Raw genomic sequence first — 20,723 nt, forward strand, 5'->3', positions numbered from 1 at the left:
AAAAAAAACAGGCAAAAAAATGAGAAATGAATGAGCGAATGAACAAAAACTAGGCGGGACCAAAGTCAGAGCCCCACGCCCTCATGCCATATAAACTGTCATGACCACAGACTCAGCTACTCAGTCGCTCGGTGATTGGCAGGTACAGGGACGGTCTTGGGGCTGAAGACATAGGGTCAGAGGTGGCCAGCAAGAAAGGAAGGATGATCTCTGCCGAGCTCAGCCCAGAATGTGTCCCAGAATCGAGTAACCCAGCCCTGGGGATTGTCCTGGTCCTGTCCCGTCCCACACAGGGGGATGAAGTGCAGACGTCCAGCCCAGAAAAGAAAATATGTGGGTGGGGCCTGCGGTGGGCGTGGAATCTAAGAGAGAGCCCTGTGCCAGTCAGGAAGGGGTCAGTGATGCCGCCTTCCCAAGCCTACACGTGGGAAGCGCCATCTGAATTACGATGACCTTGTGTTCCATGACGGAGACCAGAGTGGAGGCAGAAACAGTTTCAAGTAAGATGGTCGAGGTCACAAGACAGAGCCCATCGCAGTCAGCAGGCTACAGAAATTGTGACCAGATGAAGCACCTTAGCCAGTCACTGGTGGTGTCAATAGGACTTTTTGTTTGTTTTTGTTTTTGAGGCGGAGTCTCCCTCTGTTGCCCAGGCTGGAGTATAGTGGCGTGATCATAGCTCACTGCAGCCTTGACCACCCAGGCTCAAGCGATCCCCCCAGCTCAGCCTCCTGACTGTCTGGGACCACAGATACACCACCACCACGCCTGGCTACATTTTTTGTTTTATTATTTGTAGAAAGGTTGTATTGCTATGTTGCCCAGGCTGCTCTCAAGCGATCCTCCTGTCTCGACCTCCCAAAGTGCTGGGATGACAGGTGTGAGCCACCACACCCAGCCCCAATGGAACTTTTTTTTTTTTTAAGACAGAGTTTCACTCTTGTCGCCCAGGCTAGAGTGCAATGGCACGATCTTGGCACACTGCAACCTCCGCCTCCTGGGTTCAAGCAATTCTCCTGCCTCAGCCTCCTGAGTAGCTAGGATTACAGACACCGGCCACCACACCTGGCTAATTTTTGTATTTTTAGTAGAGATGGGGTTTCAACATGTTGGCAAGGCTGGTTTCAAACTCCTGACCTCAGGTGACCCACCTGCCTCCGCCTCCCAACGTGCTGGGATGACAGGGGTGAGCCGCCGCGCCCAGCCTCAGTGGGACTTAGCTTTTGAGATCTGTGCCTGAAAGTACTTCACTTCATAGAGGAGAGACTGGCCCAGGGCCTCATGGCTCTGGCAAGGACCCTGGGCTCTCCCTTCCCAGGAACCAGAAGCTGCTTTACTTCAAGGAACGAGGTTGGGGTCCCATTCTCTTGTCTACCTGTCCTGGCACGACGGGACTTCCCATCCTTGGCAGCTGAGGAGTCAGACTAGGCAGGATACATGTCATTTCAAACACACAGGCTGCTTCAGGAGGCCTTGGGAGAAAGGGGGGCGGTGAGCAGAGACCCTCCCCAGGACCACGCAGGGGTGACCTCTCACGGGCTCTGCCTGTGCACATGGCAGGCCGTTCTTCCCCTTCCCCTTCCCCTCTTGGGATTCCGGGAAGGCCTCTCATTTTGCAGCCCCCACTTCCTGTCTTCTGTTTTCACACTGATGCGTTGTCTGAGCTGCAGGACGATCGAGGTCGTGGGGCCGGGACAGGCTTTTCCAGGCCAAAGACATCTTTGTAACAACACTGTGGGAACAGGGTTTCCAGAAAGCTCCGTGGCCAGAATGTGCCCCAGAATGGAGTAGCCCGGCCCTGGGGATTGTCCTGGTCCTGTCCCGTCCCACACAGGGGGATGAAGTACAAACATCCAGCCCGGAAAAGAAAATATTTGGGCGGAGTCTGGGGTGGAGATGGAATCTAAAGAGATTTTTTTGGACCCAAGTTTATCCTCCCGAGAGAAGCCTACACGCAGGGCTTACCGGCAGTGGAATTCCTCGTTCCTGCCTGCGGCCCGGTTCTCGCTCCCACGGGGACGCAGCCTGCCCCTCCCACTGAAAGGGATTTCTGAGAGGCGGCTGATCCACCTGGCTGATGCCTTCGACATTTCTGAGAGGTGGCTGGTCCACCCTGGCTGATGCCTTCGACATTTCTGAGAGGCGGCTGGTCCACCCTGCCTGATGCCTTCAACATTTCGGAGAGGCGGCTGGTCCACCCCGTCTGATGCCTTCCACGGAGGGTGTCTAGGCTTCCATGGGGCTGTCCGCTGCGTGCCGGGCAGGCATGAGTGGTGTTTCTGGACCACCTCCCCCGAGCAGTTCTATGAGCAGCACAAAGACAGCCCCTCTGCACTCTGGGAAACCCTAAGTCTCAAGGGCCAGTTGTATTTGAGGACCAGGGGTCTCCAGGAGAGGGGTCAGATGGTACTAACCCCAGGCCAGGGCCCATAAGCCCACCGAGCAGGGGCAAATCATCCCCAGCCATGAGGTGGAGAAACCGAGGCCCAGAGAGGGTAAAGGATTTCTTCAGGGGAACCCAACCATTCAGTGGCAAGGTTGGAAGAGAAACGCAAGGTCTTCATTTACTGAGCATCTACTGTGTACCAGGCCTCACACAGAGAGTACAGCAAACAAAGGGAAAGAAAAAGGAAAGGAAAGGAGGAAAGGAGAGGAGAGGAGGGCAGGGGAGGGGAGGAGAGGAGAGAGGAAACGAATTAGAAATTAACAGGCTGGGCCTGGCACAGTGGCTCATGTCTGTAACCCCAGCACTTATGGAGGCCAAGGCAGGCAGATCACTTGAGGTCAGGAGTTCAAGACCAGCCTGGGCCACATAGGGAGACTTCATCTCTATAAAAAATTAAGAAAATTAGGCCGGGCACGGTGGCTCACGCCTGTAATCCCAGCACTTTGGGAGGCCAAGGTGGGTGGATCACGAGGTCAGGAGATTGAGACCATCCTGGCAAACACGGTGAAACCCCGTCTCTACTAAAAATACAAAAAAATTAGCCGGGCGTGGTGGTGGGCGCCTGTAGTCCCAGCTTCTAGGGAGGCTGAGGCAGGAGAATGGCGTGAACCTGGGAGGCAGAGCTTGCAGTGAGCCGAGATCGCGCCACTGCACTCCAGCCTGGGTGACAGAGCGAGACTCCGTCTCAAAAAAAAAAAAAATTAAGAAAATTAAAAATTAATAAAATAAAATAAAAATAGAAGATGAAGATGCAAATCCCAGTGAGGCAGAGTGTACACAGAAGGGTGTGAGCACAGGCGAGGGCCCCGCTCACCTTCAGAAGCAGACGGCACGTCTGTACGTGTGCACATGTGCACATCTAGGTAAGTACGTGTGTGTGTGTATCGAGGTCAGTACGTGTACGTGTGTGTATCCAGGTAAGTATATGTGTGTGTGTATCTAGGTAACTACGTGTGTGTGTATCTAGGTAAGTACATGTGTGTATCTAGGTAACTACGTGTGTGTGAGTGTGTATCTAAGTACATGTGAGTGTGCGTGTATCTAGGTAAGTACGTGTGTGTGGGTGTGTGCACATCTAAGTATGTGTGTGGGTGTGTGCACATCTAAGTATGTGTTAGTGTGTGTGTATCTAGGTAAGTACATGTGTGAGCGTGCGCACATGTGTGAATGTGTACATATCTATGTATTTGTGTGTACGTGTGTGAGTGTGTACATATCCAGGTAAGTACATATGTGTGAGCATGTGCACATCCAGATAGGTACGTGTGTGAGTGTGTGCACATCTAGGTAAGTACATGTAAGTGTGTGCACATATGTGTGAACATGTACATATCTAGGTCAGTACATGTGTGAGCGTGTACACATCTAGTTAAGTACGTGTGTGAGCATGTACACGTGCATGCAAACACACCCCTTACATCCACCACTCTCGGGGTAAGCTGAGTATGTCCAGGTGTGTGCACAGCTATGCATCTGGGTAAGTGCATGTGTTTTAATGCATGTGAACACACGACTCCACGTACCCTCCCCCTCGGTGGCAACAGTACATCCTTGCCTGTGTGTGCCTGTGTCTGCATCTGGGCGAGCGTGTGTACATGTCACTCACGCACACATGCGCACGCACTCACTCCCTCACCCACCATGGCAGCTGTCCCCCCCACCCCACCTCTCCCCACACAGCAGCAGCAGCTGGGAATTCAGCCTCTCCCTCCTGGAGGGCAGCATCCCAGCTCCAGCCTGCCACACACAGGGGCACCAGCCTTGTAGTGCGAAGGCGGAGAAGCCTGAGTTCCTAGGATGGAGGACAAGAAAGAAGCAGAAGGCGGGGGATCCACCATCAGAGCCAACGCCGGGAGAACCCGGCACCCTGCCCCAACGCGCTGGCGGCCAGGGCCCACAGGCAAGGTGGGAAGGGTGTGGCCTCAGAGGCATGCCTGGGTTTGCGTCCAGCTCCATGACTCTCCCTGGCTGACCCTGGGAACCGGCGTTCTCTCTCCAGCACCCATTTTCTCATCTGTAAGATGGGAGTGTCAACATCTCATCTGACCAGGCCTGCATGAGAATTTGATGAGATAAAGTATGCAAAGCACCACGTGCCGTATCTGGGTGTTCCTGCGTTGGGAGGCACTGACTCCCAAAGCAGGAAGGCGCTGATGGTCGGGGCCCCTCCCAACGCAGGAACACCCTGGGTAGGAAGGGCAGAGGGCACGGCTGGAGGAAGGAGTGGGCAGATACCACCTCAGTCCATCACACACTGTCATGGTCACCAAGTAGTGAGCTGGGAGGGCCAGAGGACACTAAAGATCCTCCCTCCCTGCAGAGCTGGGACTTGGGGTTGGAGCTCAAGCCTAGATCTCCTCCTCTGAGCTCACCCAAGACAGGATTGTGGTGAGAGGCTCTCTGAGGAAGCAGCCGTGCCCCTAAAGCAAGTGTTGAAGAGCGGCCAGCTGCAGGAGGGGTGGGGAGGACGCTCCAGGTGACAGGACAGTGCTGGCCAGAGCCCTTGGGCGGCCACGGGCTGCAGTGGAAAGGCAGGCAGGAGCCAGACCCCGTGAGGCAGGAAGGAGCTTAGATTTGTTAGGAGAGCACTGGGAAGGTTTGGGAAGGTTTTAAGAAGGGGATGCAGTTCCATTTGTGTTTCTGGAAGATGGCTCCAGCTGTGACTGATGTGGAAAATGGAGCACGAGGCCCGATGGGAAGCAGAGAGGCTTCTGCAGTCATTCAGTCAAGAGGACAGTAGCTTGGGCTAGGAAAGGGGTGGCAGGGAGAGAAACAGGCATATTTGATTTGTGTGCCAGAGGTAGGATCTCTCTTGGATGGAGAATGTGAGAGAAACCCCACAGAGGAGAAAGGACAAAATGGGGGTCCCGGAATTCCATGAACTGATACAAGTGTGAGGGTCAACCCCCCAAGTTTCATATGCACAGAACACAGAGAACCATAACAAAGGCGCTGAGGACTGGGCTGCAAGCAAAACATTGTCCAAGTCCCAGACGAGCCCCCAAGCGACCCACTCAAGGGTGTGCCGAAGCAGCACTACAAACGCTTGGAAACGGAACTCGTATTGGCATCGTCACCCACCAAGGGTGAGAGAGAACTTGCAGTCTGAACCTCATCAACTGATTTCCTGCTAAAACAAAAATATCAACATTCTCCATAAGATTTTAATAGGACCCAAAGTTTGACAACATAATATAGAAAATGTCTAGTATATAATCCAGTTACTTGACAATTTTTTTTTTTTTTTTTTGAGACGGAGTCTCGCTCTGTCGCCCAGGCTGGAGTGCAGTGGCCAGATCTCAGCTCACTGCAAGCTCCGCCTCCCGGGTTCACGCCATTCTCCTGCCTCAGCCTCCCGAGTAGTTGGGACTACAGGCGCCCGCCACCGCGCCCGGCTAGTTTTCTGTATTTTTTAGTAGAGACGGGGTTTCACCGTGTTAGCCAGGATGGTCTCGATCTCCTGACCTCGTGATCCGCCCGTTTCGGCCTCCCAAAGTGCTGGGATTACAGGCTTGAGCCACCGCGCCCGGCCGTTACTTGACAAATTATTCAATATATCAAGAACTAGGGGAGAGCGCCTCTGCCTGGCTGCCACCCCATCTGGAAAGTGAGAAGCGCCTCTGCGCGGCCGCCCCGTCTGGGAAGTGAGGAGCACCTCTGCCCGGCCGCTGTGCAACCTTCCAAGTATGAAGTGACAGCCCTGTGTGTGATCTTTTCTGTCTTCCCCAAGTTTGCATTTTTGACATTAAAGTTTACTTTTTAATTAAAAGTTTTAAATTACAGAATAAAAAAAAAGGAACTAGGAAAGTCTGGTCAGCTCTCACAGGAAAAGACAATCCATGGCTGACAATCTCCAGATGCCAGAGATGATGGGATTATCAGGTTAACACTCTAAAGCAGCAATTTTAACTATTTTCCATGAAGTGAAGGTGAATACTCTTGGAATTGGTGGGGGAATTATCAGCAAAGAAATCAAATTTATTTAAAAAGAAAAAAGGAAGAAGAAAGGAGGAGAAGGAGAACAAGAGGAGGAGTAGGAAGAGGAGGAACTACCAAATAAAAAATTTAGAACTGAAAAATAAATACAAATTTTAGAACTGAAAAATAAAGTAACAGAAAATTTAAAATTCACTAGATGGGATCATTTGCAGAATGGATATGACAGAGGATAGAGTTGGTTAGTTTGAAGAGCGACCAACAGAAATCATCCCACCAAAAGGATGGGTCGGCCAGGCATCGTGGCTCATGCCTGTAATCCCAGCACTTTGGGAGGCTGAGGCGGGTGGATCACCTCAGGTCAGGAGTTCGAGACCAGCCTGGCCAACATGGCTAAGCCCCATCTCTAACCAAAATACAAAAATTAGCCAGGCATGGTGGTGCACATCTGCAATCCCAGCTACTCTGGAGGCTGAGGCAGGAGAATTGCCTAAACCCAGGAGGCAGAGGTTGCAGTAAGCCGAGATCGCGCCACTGCACTCTGGCCTGGGTGAGAGAGTGCGACTCTATCGGAAAGGGAAGGGAAGGGAAGGGAAGGGAAGGGAGGGGAGGGGAGGGGAGGGGAGGGGAAGGGAGGGGAGGGAAGGAAAGGGATTGATTTAACAGAGCCTCAGGGACTTGTGGGAAAATATTTAAAAATCTAACATTTATGTCACTGGAGTCCCTGAAGGAGAGGAAAAAGAGATTGGTACAGAAAAATATATTTGAAGACATGATGGTTGAAAACTTCTCAAATGTTGAAAGGTGTAAATATTCAGATTCAAGAGCAAAGGAAAACAAGAGAAACTCAAAGAAAATCAAACTTAGACACATTGTACTTCAACTCTGAGAAACTAAATACACAGGAAAAATCATGAAAGAAGCCAGAGAAAAGAAACATAAAATAAAGCAAATGAGGATTCAAAAGGCTGATTTGCCATCAGAAACCATAAAGAACAATGGGAAGACATCTTTAAACTGCTGAAATAAAATCACTCTCTACTCAGAATCCTGTATCTGCAAACATGTCCTTGTCCTTCAGGAATGAAGACAAACCAGAGAGATTCTCAGATGAAGGAAACTAAGAATCCGTCACCAGCAATCCTGCTCTAAGAGGAATGCTAAAGCAAATTCTTCAGGCTGGTGGGGGAAATGATCCCAGAGGGAAAGAAAAACAATTCAGGAACCACAGAAGAGCGATAGAAATGGTAAATACCCAGGTACATCTTCTAGACTATTTGCCCCTCTTAAATTACTTAAAGTATGTGAAAGTGTTAAAAGTAAAAATTGGCAGGGCGCAGTGGCTCACATCTGTAATCCCAGCACTTTGGGAGGCTGAGGTGGGCGGATCCTGAGGTCAGGATATCGAGACCATCCTGGCTAACACAGTGAAACCCCATCTCTACTAAAAAACAAAAAATTAGCCAGGCGTGGTGGCAGGCACCTGTAGTCCCAGCTACTTGGTAGACTGAGGCAGAAGGATGGCGTGAACCTGGGAGGTGGAGTCTGCAGAGAGTGGAGCTCATGCCACTGCACTCCAGCCTGGGCGACAGAGCAAGACTTTTTTAATTTTTTTTATTTTTTGAGACAGAGTCTCGCTCTGTCGCCCAGGCTGGAGTGCAGTGGCCGGATCTCAGCTCACTGCAAGCTCCGCCTCCCGGGTTCCTGCCATTCTCCTGCCTCAGCCTCCCGAGTAGCTGGGACTACAGGCGCCCACCACCTCGCCCGGCTAGTTTTTTGTATTTTTTAGTAGAGACGGGGTTTCACCATGTTAGCCAGGATGGTCTCGATCTCCTGACCTCGTGATCCGCCCGTCTCGGCCTCCCAAAGTGCTGGGATTACAGGCTTGAGCCACCACGCTCGGCCAAGAGCGAGACTTTGTCTCAAAAAAAAAAAAAAAAGACGCATCATAATATATACTATGCTATATATACTGTATATACTACATATATAGTAACAAATAGTATTTTCTTTTTTAAAGTGAATAAACACACCAACTAAAAGACACTGTCAAATCACATAAAAAATGAAAACCAAGTATATGCTATCTATAAGACATCCTTCACTGATATAGCTAAAATAAGAGGATAGAAAAGATTAATCACACAAATCCTAATAATGTGGCTGTATTAATATCAGATAAAGCAGACTTCAGAACAATGAAAATTACCAGGAACAAAGAGAAACATTGAATAATGATAAGAGGGTTTATTCATCATGAAAACATAGCAACCCCAAATGTATATGCAACTAATAACAGAGCTCCAAAACACATAAAGCAAAAACTGACAGAATTAAAGAAGAAACAGACAAATTATATTTGGAAGTTTCAATGGTGTTCTTTGGTAGTAGGTATAACAAGGGGCCAAAAAAAATCAGCAAGAATGGGCCAGGCGCGGTGGCTCATGCCTGTAATCCCAGCACTTTGGGAGGGCATGGCAGGCAGACCACAAGGTCAGGAGATCAAGACCATCCTAGCTAACACAGTGAAACCCCGTCTCTACTAAAAATACCAAAAAAATTAGCAAGGCGTGGTGGCAGTCGCCTGTAGTCCCAGCTACTCGGGAGGATGAGGCAGAAGAATGGCGTGAACCCAGGAGGCAGAGCTTGGGAGTGAGCTGAGATTGCGCCACTGCACTCCAGCCTGGGCGACAGAGTGAGACTCTGCCTCAAAAAACAAAAAAATCAGCAAGAATGCAAAAGACTCTAACCTGAACAACACCTCAAACAACTAGACTTCACCAACATTTACAGAACACACCACCCAACATTTCCAGAACACACCATTTCCAGAACACACCACCCAACATTTCGAGAACACATCACCCAACAGTTCCAGAACACACCACCCAACATTTCCAGAACACACCACCCAACATCTCCAGAACACACCACCATTTCCAGAACACATCACCCAACATCTACAGAACACACCACCCAACATTTACAGAACACATCACCCAATATTTCCCCAACACACCACCCAACATTTCCAGAAAACACCACCCAACATTTCCAGAACACACCACCCAACAATTCCAGAACACACCACCCAACATTTCCAGAACACACCACCCAACAATTCCAGAACACACCACCACCATTTCCAGAACACACCACCCAACATCTACAGAACACACCACCCAACAGTTCCAGAACACACCACCCAACAATTCCAGAACACACCACCACCATTTCCAGAACACACCACCCAACATTTACAGAACACACCACCCAACATTTACAGAACACACCACCCAACAGTTCCAGAACACACCACCCAACAGTTCCAGAACACACCACCAACATTTCCAGAACACACCACCCAGCATTTCCAGAACACACCACCCAACATTTCCAGAACACACCACCCAACAATTCCAGAACACACCACCACCATTTCCAGAACACACCACCCAACATTTACAGAACACACCACCCAACAGTTCCAGAACACACCACCCAACAATTCCAGAACACACCACCACCATTTCCAGAACACACCACCCAACATTTACAGAACACACCACCCAACATTCACAGAACACATCACCCAATATTTCCAGAACACACCACCCAACATTTCCAGAACACACCACCCAATATTTCCAGAACACACCACCCAACATTTCCAGAACACACCACCCAGCATTTCCAGAACACACCACCCAACAGTTCCAGAACACACCACCCGACATTTCCAGAACACACCACCCAACAGCAGCACACATTGTTTCCAAGGGCACATGTGACATTCACCAAGATAAAGCATATGATCAACCATAAACCACACCCTAACCAAATAAAGATTCAAAATCACACAAGGTATGTTCCCTGACCACAATGAAATTAAACCAGAAATAAACAAAAGAGAGATATCAAAAAAAAAATCCCCAAATATTTGGAAATTAGACAACAAATTTCTAAATAAGAGGAACCAAAGAGGAAATCTCAAGGGAAAACAGAAAATATTTTGGGCTAAATAGAAAATACAGCATATCAAGATCTGTGAAATATAGCTACAACAGTGCTTTAGAGAAAAATCTGTAGCATTATATATTTCTATCAGACAAAAGCCTTAATCATCTAAAATTTCACCTTAAGAAATTTTAAGAATAGATAAAACCCAAAGACTGCAGAAGAAATGAAATAATAAAAATAAGAGAAACCAACAAAATCTAAACAAAAATAGAGAAAATCGATGAAATTAAAATCTAACTCTTTGAAAAGATCAGTAAAATTGATAAACTTTTAGTCAGACTGATCAAGCAAAAAAGAAAAGCCAGAAATTACCATCTCAGGAATGAAATAATACAAACAGTACAGACATTAAAAGGATGAGGTAATATTACTCTATATTCACAAATTTAACAACTTAAGTGAAATGGAATAATTCCTTGAAATATGCAAACTGTGCTCGGGTGCGGTGGCTCACACCTGCAATCCCAGCACTTTGGGAGGCCGAGGTGGGTGGATCACTTGAGGTCAAGAGTTCGAAACCAGCCTGGGCAACATGGGGAAATCCCGTCCCTACCAAAAATACAAAAATTAGCCAGGCATGATGCCTGCAATCCCAGCTACTCAGGAGGCTGAGGCAGGAGAATCACTTGAACCCAGGAGGCACAGGTTGCAGTGAGCTAAGATCGCGCCACCGCACTCCAGCCTGGTTAACAAAGCAAGACTCTGCCTCAGAATAAATTAAAAAATAAACAAGCCTCACACTAGAAGAAAATATTTTGTAAATTAAATATCTGACAGTTTATACAAAATTTTGAAACTCAGTAGTAAGAAAACAGACAACCTAATAAGAAACATGGACAAAATACATGAACAGACACTTCACCAAAGAAGATATTTGAGTGGAAAATAAGCGTATGAAAACATCCTCAAGAACTCTAGTCATCAGGAAATGTAAAATAAAACCACTTTAGGGCCAGGCGCGGTGGCTCATGCCTGTAATCCCAGCACTTTGGGAGGCCCAGGCGGGTGGAGCAGCTGAGGTCAGGAGTTCAAGACCAACCTGGCCAACATGGTGAAACCCCATCTCTACTAAAAATACAAAAATTAGCCGGGCGTGGTGGCACATGCCTATAAACGCAGCTACTCGGGAGCCTGAGGCAGGAAAATCACTTGAAAATCACCTGAACCCAGGAGGCAGAGGCTGCAGTAAACCGAGATCATGCCCTTGCCCTCCAGCCTGGGTGACAGAGCAAGACTCCATCAAAAAAAAAAAAAAAAAAATCCACTTTAGGTGCCACCATATACCTATTAGAATGGCTAAACGTTTTCTAAAACTGACAGTATCAAAGGCTGCCGATACTGAGGAACAAGAATCATGGCTGCTTGGAACACAAGATAGGACAGACATCCTGGAAAACAGTTTGGCAGTTTCTTATAAACATACACTTACCCTATGACCCAGGAATCTCACTACTAAATATTTACTCAAGGGAAATAAAAACCTTCTTCCACATTAAAAACCTGTAAGACGAATATTTATAGCAGCTTTATTTGTAGTCGGCAAAAACTGGAAAGAATCCAAGTGTTCCTAGACAGGGCACAGGACAGACAAGCTGCAATCCATCTATGCAACAGGACACTGCCAGCAATAAAAATGCAGGACCTGCTCATGCAGAAAAACACAGATGAGGCGGGCGCTGTGGCTCGCGTCTCTAATCCCAACACATTGGGAGGCCAAGGCAGGTGGATCACCTGAGGTCAGGAGTTCGAGACCAGCCTGACCAACATGGTGAAACCCCGTCTCTACTGAAAATACAAAATTAGCCAGGCATGGTGGCACACGCCTGTAATCCCAGCTACTCAGGAGGCTGAGGCAGGAGAATTGCTTGAACCCAGGAGGCAGAGGTTGCAGTAAGCTGAGATCGTGCCACTGCTCTCCAGCCTGGGCAATAAGAGTAAAACTCCGTCAAAAACAAAAAAGAAAGAAAGGAAAGGAAGAAAAGGAAGGGAAGGAAGGGAAGGAAAGGAAGGAAAGGAAGGAAAGGAAGGGAAGGAAGGAAGGAAGGAAGGAAGGAAGGAAGGAAGGAAGGAAGGAAGGAAGGAAGGAAAAGGAAGGAAGGAAGGAAAAGGAAGGAAGGAAGGAAGGAAGGAAGGAAGGAAGGAAGGAAGGAAGGAAGGAAGGAAGGAAGGAAGGAAAGAAGGAAGGAAGGAAGGAAAGGCAAAAAGAAAGAAAGAGAAAGAAAAACAGATGAGCCAGGCACGGTGGCTCACATCTATAACCCCGGCACTTCGGGAAGCTGAGCAGGGAGGATCGCTTGAGCTCAGGAGTTCAAGACCAGCCTGGGCAACATGTAGAAACTCTCTCTCTACAAAAAACACAAAAATTAGCCAGGCATGGTGGCGGGCACCTGTAGTCCCAGCTACTCGGGAGGCTGAGGTGGGAGGATGGCTTGAGCCTGAGAGGTGGAGGTTGCAGTGAGCTGAAATCATGCCACTGTACTCCAGCCTGGACAACAGAGCCAGACCCTGTCTCAAAAAAGAAGATTGACGGCGTTATTTTAGATAATCTTCGGAAAGATCACATCTTGCTCGGGAAACTCCCACACTGTGTTTTGCCATCAAATAAGAATTTTTTGTTTGTTTGTTTTTGAGATGGGGTCTCGCTCTGTCACCCATTCTAGAGTGCAGTGGCACAATCTGGGCTCACTGAAACCTCCACCTCCTGGGTTCAAGTGATTCTCCTGCCTCAGCCTCCCAAGTAGCTGGGACTACAGGCGCATGCCGCCACACCCGGCAATAGTTTCTTTTTTTTTTTAAGTAGAGACGGGGTTTCACTGTGTTAACCAGAATGGCCTCGATCTCCTGACCTCGTGATCTGTCTGCCTCAGCCTCCCAAAGTGCTGGGATTACAGGCATGAGCCATCGCACCTGGCCCAAATAAGGAGTATTTTGTCTGCTTAAGTCTCCACCACAGAAAAACTCACTCATGAAGGCCAGAGCAACAGAGGCCCAGCCCGGATGGCACTCCGAGAGCTGGGTCACCCCTGCCGGCCTGTGTGACTTTATCCCAGGTGCTTTATGAAAGCCTCACGAACATGCACCCTGCTTGGGATACAAGTGGAGAAAAACCCTCCATCAGAGGCTTCTGCCCACCACTCAGCCCTGGCTGGCCTTGAGGGAGTGGCCCAGACCTTGCCCCCTCTCCACCAGGGCTGCTGCCCTACCCAGAGGCACACTTCCTGGTTCTATTGCAAACATTCCACAGCACCTCACTGGTCCAGAAAACACAGCAGAAAATGAGTCTCCACGGAATTTTAGGGCCCTGTTGGGTGGTTTATATTTGGGGATCTCAGCTCCCATCGCAAGCTGAGGGGCATTCTTCCCAGTTAAACACACCCACACGTAGAACATGCACGCGACTTCAAAGACTTCACGAAAGCGCCCCAAAGGTCCTATCGGCTACTGCAGAACACAGAAACAAAAATCACCCGTAATCATGCCCTGAGACGCCACTCTTATCAACATTTTGGTGGACGCCCCTCAGACTTTTTTCTTTGCATATAACACATTATCGTTGGCATCACTTTCGACAAAAATGGAACTGTACCACAGATCCTATCTTGCAACCTGCTATTTTCACTCAGCAATGGCTTGCTGTTGGAGGAAGGCCTGAGAAAAACTGCCCTGCCCACGCCCAAGAAGGCCGCTGGGATCAGTGAATCGTGTCCCCAAAAATAGACGCTCTGGAGTCCTAACCTCAGGACCTCAGAAGTTGACTTTATTTGGAGGCTGGGTCTTGACGGAGGTGATGAAGTTACAAGAGGTCATTGGGGTGGCCTTGGTCCAGGATGACTGGTGTCCCTGTGAAAAGGGGAGATCTGGACACAGACACTGACGGGGGCAGAACGCCACGTGAAGATAAAGGCAGGGACCCGTGATGCGTCTGCCAGCCTGGACCACTCAAGATCGCCAGCACCACCCGGAGCGGGGGAGACCCAGAACCTTCTCCTGCACGGACCCCGAAGGAGCCATCCCGCCACACCTTCATTTCAGACTTCCAGCCTGGACCACCCAAGATCGCCAGCACCACCCAGAGCTGGGGAGACCCAGAACCTTCTCCCACACAGACCCCGAAGGAGCCATCCCGCCACACCTTGATCTCAGACTTCCAGCCTGGACCACCCAAGATCACCAGCACCACCCAGAGTGGGGGAGACACAGAACCTTCTCCCGCACAGACCCAGAAGGAGCCATCCCACCACACCTTGATCTCAGACTTCAGCCTCCAGAACTGTGGGAGGAGATGTTTCTGTTGTTTAAGATGCCCGGTGTGTGGTACAGTCATCCCCTGGTATCCATGGGAGATGGTTCTAGAATCTCTAAGGATACTAGAACCCATGGATGCTGAAGTCCCTGATATAAAATGGTGTTGTATTTGCATGTAACCTACACACATCCTCCCATATACTTTTTTTTTAAATTTATTTATTTCTGAGACAGAGTCTCGCTCTGTCGCCCAGACTGCAGTGCAGTGTCCCAGTCAGCTCACTGCATCCTCCACCTCCCCGGTCAAATGATTCTTCTGCCTCAGCCTCCCAAGTAGCTGGGATTACAGGCATGCACCACCACACCCGGCTAATGTTTGTATTTTTAGTAGAGATGGGGTTTCACCATGTTGGCCAGGCTGGTCTCCAACTCCTGGGCTCAAGTGATCCACCCTCCTGGGCCTCCCAAAGTGCGGGAATTATAGGCATGAGCCACTGCGCCCGCCGGCCCCAATTTTTTCTTTCTTTCTTTCTTTCTTTTTTTTTTTTTTTTTTTTTTTTGAGACAGTCTCTCTCTGTCACCCAGGCTGGAGTGCAGTGGCATGATCTCAGCTCACTGCAACCTCCACCTCCCAGGTTCAAGCAATCATCCTGCCTCAGCCTCCCGAGTAGCTGGGGTTACAGGCCTGCGCCACCACGCCCAGCTAATTTTTGTATTTTTAGTAGAGACAGGGTTTCACCACGTTGGTCAGACTGGTCTCAAACTCCTGACCTCAAGTGATCCACCTGCCGCAGCCTCCCAAAGTGCTGGGATTACAGGCATGAGCCACCGCACCAGCCGGCCCCAATATTTAATACTAAAAAAAAAAAGGAAAGAACTAAATTGTCCATTCACTCATGGGGGAAAGGTTGAAAAACCTTAGTATATCTTTTCCACAGAACATTGTGCAGTCACTTAAAGTGAAGTCTTTAAACAAAATATAAAAAATGAAAAAGATGAAATATAAATTGCATCTATAATGTGACTGCAACTAAGACTTATGTACGTATGTATCCACGTATGTATGTATGCATGTGTGCATATGCATGTGTGTGTGTATGTATTTCTGAGACAGGGTTTCACTCTGTTGCCCAGGCTGGAGTGCGGTGATATGATCATGGTTCACCACAGCCTCAAACTCCTGGGCTCAAGTGATCCTCCCACCTCAGCCTCTGGGTAGCTGGGACCACAGGCAGACGCCACCACACCCAGCAAACTTTTTAAATATTTTTGAGAGACAAGGTTGAATTCCTGACCACAAGGGATATTAATTACCACCTCAACCTCCCAAATGTTGGGATTACAGGTATAAGCCACCATATCTGGCCTACAACTACATTTTTATAAAAACAACATTTGAGGGGGAAGTCGGTAGAGAGGACTACGGAGCATTTTTATTTCTTCTTTCCACTTCCAACCTTTTCAAATTTTCCTAAATAGGCATGCATTACTTTAAAATGTTTTTTCACGGATTGCTTCCAGGGTAAGAGCTACATTCACTCCTTTGCGTTAGGACTATGTGATCACAGGAGGCCCCTGTCAAAAGCATAAACACCGCTGGATGGGGACGTGGTGGTTCACAGGTGCTCAAAGGCAGACCTTGGCCTGAACTGGGCTTCCCAAGTTCCCAAATGGTCCCCAGGAGAGATGGGCACAGGGGACAGTTAAGTTGTGATAAAAGGACCAAGAGAAGAAACCTTAGGTGATACACAGAGAGCCTGGGGTGGGGCCCAGAACAAGGGTGGGAGGAGCCCACGGAGAGGGGAGTGAATGCAGCGGGAGGTGTCACAGGGACTCCTGTTCCAGCCGCCACTTCCCAGCCACACACTTCCAGGAAAAGAACCCAGATGCAGGAGGCCAGGAAGGGGATGAGAGGCATCATTCCTGGAGAGAAGAGCAGGCCTGGGCTTCTCCCCGACCACACGGGCAGAAGGGCACTTTCCTTTCCCAGGGCTGCAAGATTAAGGTGGAATCTGACCTCTTAGCCATGGCAGCTATTTTCGCTCTCTTTTTTTGAGAGAGTCTTGCTCTGTCGCCCAGGGTGGAGTGCAGTGGTGCGATCTCGGCTCACTGCAGCCTCCACCTCCCGGTTCAAGTGATTCTCCTGCCTGAACCACCCCAGTAGCTGGGATTACAGGCGTGCGCCACCACACCCGGCTAATTTTTGTATTGTTTTAAGTAGAGACGGGGCTTCCTCATATCGGCCTGGCTGACCTGGTCTGAACTACTGGCCACAAGTGATCTGCCTGTCTTGGCCTCCCAAAGTGCTGGGATGACAGGCGTGAGCCACCCTGTGGGAGCTATTTTCTTTTATCCCAAGTGCTGACAGCATCTTTAACGAGGCCTGGCCCTCATCTCGGTTCCTCAAGCTGAAAACTGTCGATGAGCCTCACAAGCTACAGAAATACCTGGACCTAAAACCCTGAACCTCCTTCCACGAGAGCTCTGAAGACCTGGAACCCCCTGGAAGCAGAAGGGCGAATTCTGTGGCTCCGAGGACCCCAGCTCGGGGCATGAATCTCAGGAGACCAAACAAGGGAAGGTGGGCCCCAGGTCGGCCTCTCCCCGCGCTTCTCTGGAAGGACCTGCAGGATGGCGGACAGTCTCTGGGGCACCCAACCTTCGAGGACCACAGGATGGAGGGAAGGTTTTCCTGGCTACCGCCTCTGCCCTAGGACACCTGCGAAGGGAAGCAGCGGGCAGTGGGGGCCACTCACCTTCTCCAGCTTCTCGAAGTGCTCCCGGAGGAACTTCATGGGGCGCTCGGGCTTGGAGATGCAGAGGTGCACGATGCAGTCTTTGAGGACCTGCTGGATCCCGTGCAGTTGCACGTACAGCTCACAGCCCTTCAGGCTCTCATCCTCCTCCGAGGGGCAGACGGGCGGGGAGGCCATGGCGAGGGCGGCTGCTTCCTTCCTGTCCAGAAAACACAGATCCCCAGGCCTGAGAGCTGCCCGGGGCTGCACGCCGGATAAACGCAGGCGGCATGAAGCAGGCTTCTCCCAGGAGCGTGGAAGAAAGTCACTGATTCTGCATTTGTCAAAGATCCTTTATTCTGTGGGGCCAGGTGAGGTGTTAAATGTGACGACCCCCAGAGCCTTCCCTCCCAACAGACCCCGGCAGGGGCGGAGGGGGCTCAGACAGGGGTGCGCGGCTGAGAAGCCCCTTCTGCAGTTATGAGGATTCCGGGGTGGGAGGAGTGGGGGGCCCGGCACCCTGAGGGTCCAGCCCGGGGGTTCCTGGGCCTCGCCCTCCTCCATCCCCCCTTTTTGGGGGGGCACTCGTGTGAAATGTGAATGCTGGGGGGCCCCTGCGTGCGGCCTCAGGGGAGGGAGAGATGAGGGTGAGGCTGTGGATGGGCTGGGCCGGCCTCTGCACAGGAAAAGACAGAAACGCAGGTAAACAAGGGAAGCTGGCGGTGGTGGGGGGGTGGGGTGCAGGAGAACAAATGCCGCGGCCACGCAGCAAAGTCACCATGGCCAGGCCAGGCCCGCACCGCACCGCGGAGCGCAGGACCCCAGCCCCCTGCCAAGCCGCTCCCAGAGTGCCCAGACCACCGGGAAGGCGCTCACCCAGAGACCCCGCGTCCCCCGCCCCAGCCCCGGCCTCTGCGCCGGCGAGGACCCTCCCGGGACCCCCGACCCGGCGCCCCAGGCCCGGCCCTGCCCCGCGTGACCCACTCCCGGTTGGGGGCCAAACCCTCCCAAATGTCCGCATTCCCGGGGGCCTCCCAGGCCCGGGGGTCCCAGCGCAGACCCCAGCCCAGCCCCGCGTACCTGGATGCGCGGTGCCCGAGGCCAGGAGGCGGCTGCGCGGGGACGCGGGGCGCGGGGACGGCGGGCGAGCGAGCTAGCGAGCGGGTCCCCGCACTGCAGCGGCGCCGCCCTCCACGCCCGCCCCCGCGCCGCGCGCAGCTGCTGCACCCCCAACGCCGCCCGCGCGGGCCTGCAGCCAGTCTCCCCCCTATTCATTCCTCCCCGCGGGCCCCCCAACCCCGGCCCACCCAGGCCCTCCCCGTCCCCGCCCCATCCCCCACCGGCGCAGGTTCAGGCGCAGCGCGGCCAGGACCCCCGCTCTCGCCGCCCCCTGCCCCCCACACTCAGACCCTGAGTCTCCCACCCTGGCTGATGCAGGCCGTGAGGCCGCCTGTGATGGCCCGGGCTCCCCCTCCCCCCCATTCACAACCACCGCGGCAGCCTGAGCTGCTCACACCAGGGTCACATCCCTGCATCTGAAGAACTCCCGTACCCAGCAAGCATGCCCGTTCCCTGGGGTCTCGCTCTGCCTTAAGGGCCAGAAGGGGGTGGCCAGGTGGGCCCAGCCCGGCTTCCCCAGGTGACTCCCACCAGTTAGGCACACCAGCTTCACCCCGACACCCAGTGGGAAATCGGGACCTTCCTAAATTCTTTCCCACCTTTCCTGGGGGTCCAGAGGTCATGGAGGCTTAGGAGGAGCCTCTTGGTGACCGTCCTAACCCACAAGCCCAGCCCTGCAGGAAAGGGAAACCTCATCCTGCTACCGCACACCGTTGCCCCATCCTGCCAGGGTGGGGGCAGAAACTCCATCTCCCCTCCCGAGAGGCTTCAAATGCCAGGAGAGGAGCAGGCAGTTCAGGCTGTGAAGAAGATGACACCTGCCTCCCTGTGCACCCACCTGTCCAGCCTCCTGGGTCCTCCACTCACCTGTCCACCCCAACCCCACCCCCACCCCGTCCTCCACTCACCTGGCTGACTTCCCTGTTGCCTGCTCACCTGTCTCCCACTCTCCTGCCCCATCTTCACCCATCTCCCACTCACCTGTACACACTCAACGTATCCCACTCACCCATCTCACGCTCACCTATTCCACACTCACCTGGACACACACTGTTTCCACTTAGCCCTCCCATGCTCACCTGGTCCACACTCACCTGACCAGCCTCCCTGTTCTATGCTCACCAGTTCACACTCACCCGTCCCATGCTCACCTGTTCCCCCACTCACCTGCCTGCACAGGCGCTACACAGGTCACCAGCCCTGCCCAGCACGCTCCCCAGCAGGGCTGACATTGCCTCAGCCTCTTCTTGCCAGGGTGAACGTAAACCAAGCAGGCCACCCTCGGGAGTCAAACACAAAGCTCCTTGGTCCTCAGCCCTCACCCTCAGCGCCCACTGGCCCCAGACCCGTCTCAGGCAGACCTGCATTTGTCCTGAGACTTTCTCAGGGATCCAGGCCCGGTCTCTGAATCTGAACTCCATCCCACAACCCACTCAGACCTCTGGCTCTCCCAGCACTGGCCTGCCTGGAGCTGCTGCTACCAGCAGTACCATCACGCGCTCCCCACGGCCCCTCCGCTCCCTCCTCCTCCTCCTCCAATTACTCCTGCTCCTCCAGGGTGGACTGGTGAGAAGGACAGCAAAAAAGGCCCAGGTGTCACCTGACCGAGGCAGTGTCTCGCTTTGGGGGTAGATGCTCCAGGGCTGGCTGCTTCTGGCTCTCCTGGGGTTCTCTGGAGACTCCCTGTAAAGACTTCCTCCACACCGTGCCTCTAGAGGAGAGTGGAGGCCCCTCTCTGGCTGAGCTCACAGGACAGCCCTCTGATCCCGAGGCACACACACAAGGCCTCCTTCTGCTGCGATTGCTCCTCAGGCAGGCTCCTTGGCCTGCGTCCTTTTGAGACAAGGATCTCCCAGGTTTGGGGGCTGGCAGCATGCACCTGGCCCACCAGACATGCGGCCCCTGGCCCCACTGAGATGTGACATCTACTGAACTCCTCTCCTCATTGCCACGATGGCAGCTCCCACTGCCTCTCACTTTCACACTTTTCCCAGCCACTCAGGTCCCTGTTCCAGTGGCCCCCACCCCCCACAAAGACTCCCTCTTCAGACTGGCTCTGGTAGCAATGCAAGGTGTGGCCCCTGCTGCCCCAGCCTGCAGAAAAGCTTCTGCCTGACTTCCAGGCCTCTCTTGCTGCAGCCTTACTGGCTTGAGCCAAGGAAAGGAAACAAGGGGGTGCGGAAAGGAAGCAGATGCTTCCTTAGTGTCCTGCTCACTGTCTG

At 51.8% G+C, this 20,723-nt stretch overlaps 2 protein-coding genes across 4 annotated transcripts in view; one reads left to right on the plus strand and one right to left on the minus strand.

Moving 5' to 3' along the window:
* PRKAR1B (protein kinase cAMP-dependent type I regulatory subunit beta) overlaps positions 1–20,723 on the minus strand; it is a 329,737-nt gene that overhangs the window by 148,790 nt on the left and 160,224 nt on the right. The window contains exons 2-3 of one of the 3 annotated variants that reach the window (XM_050784250.1): positions 18,463–18,581; positions 17,404–17,602 (exon numbers count right to left, since the gene is read on the minus strand). In XM_050784250.1, the coding sequence (XP_050640207.1) occupies positions 17,404–17,580 (177 nt within the window). In that variant the 5' untranslated portion in view covers positions 17,581–17,602; positions 18,463–18,581. Of the gene's footprint in view, positions 1–17,403; positions 17,603–18,462; positions 18,582–18,805; positions 18,919–20,723 lie in introns of those variants that run through there. The other 2 variants (XM_050784247.1, XM_050784249.1) reach the window with 2 other exon arrangements.
* Positions 18,426–20,723, plus strand: part of SUN1 (Sad1 and UNC84 domain containing 1) — a 160,355-nt gene continuing 158,057 nt past the window's right edge. The window contains exon 1 of the mRNA XM_050784200.1: positions 18,426–18,429. The gene's annotated coding sequence lies outside the window, so the exon portion shown is untranslated. The remainder of the gene's footprint in view (positions 18,430–20,723) is intronic.

This window comes from Macaca thibetana, chromosome 3 (assembly GCF_024542745.1).
Source record: "Macaca thibetana thibetana isolate TM-01 chromosome 3, ASM2454274v1, whole genome shotgun sequence".
NCBI lineage: Eukaryota > Metazoa > Chordata > Mammalia > Primates > Cercopithecidae > Macaca > Macaca thibetana.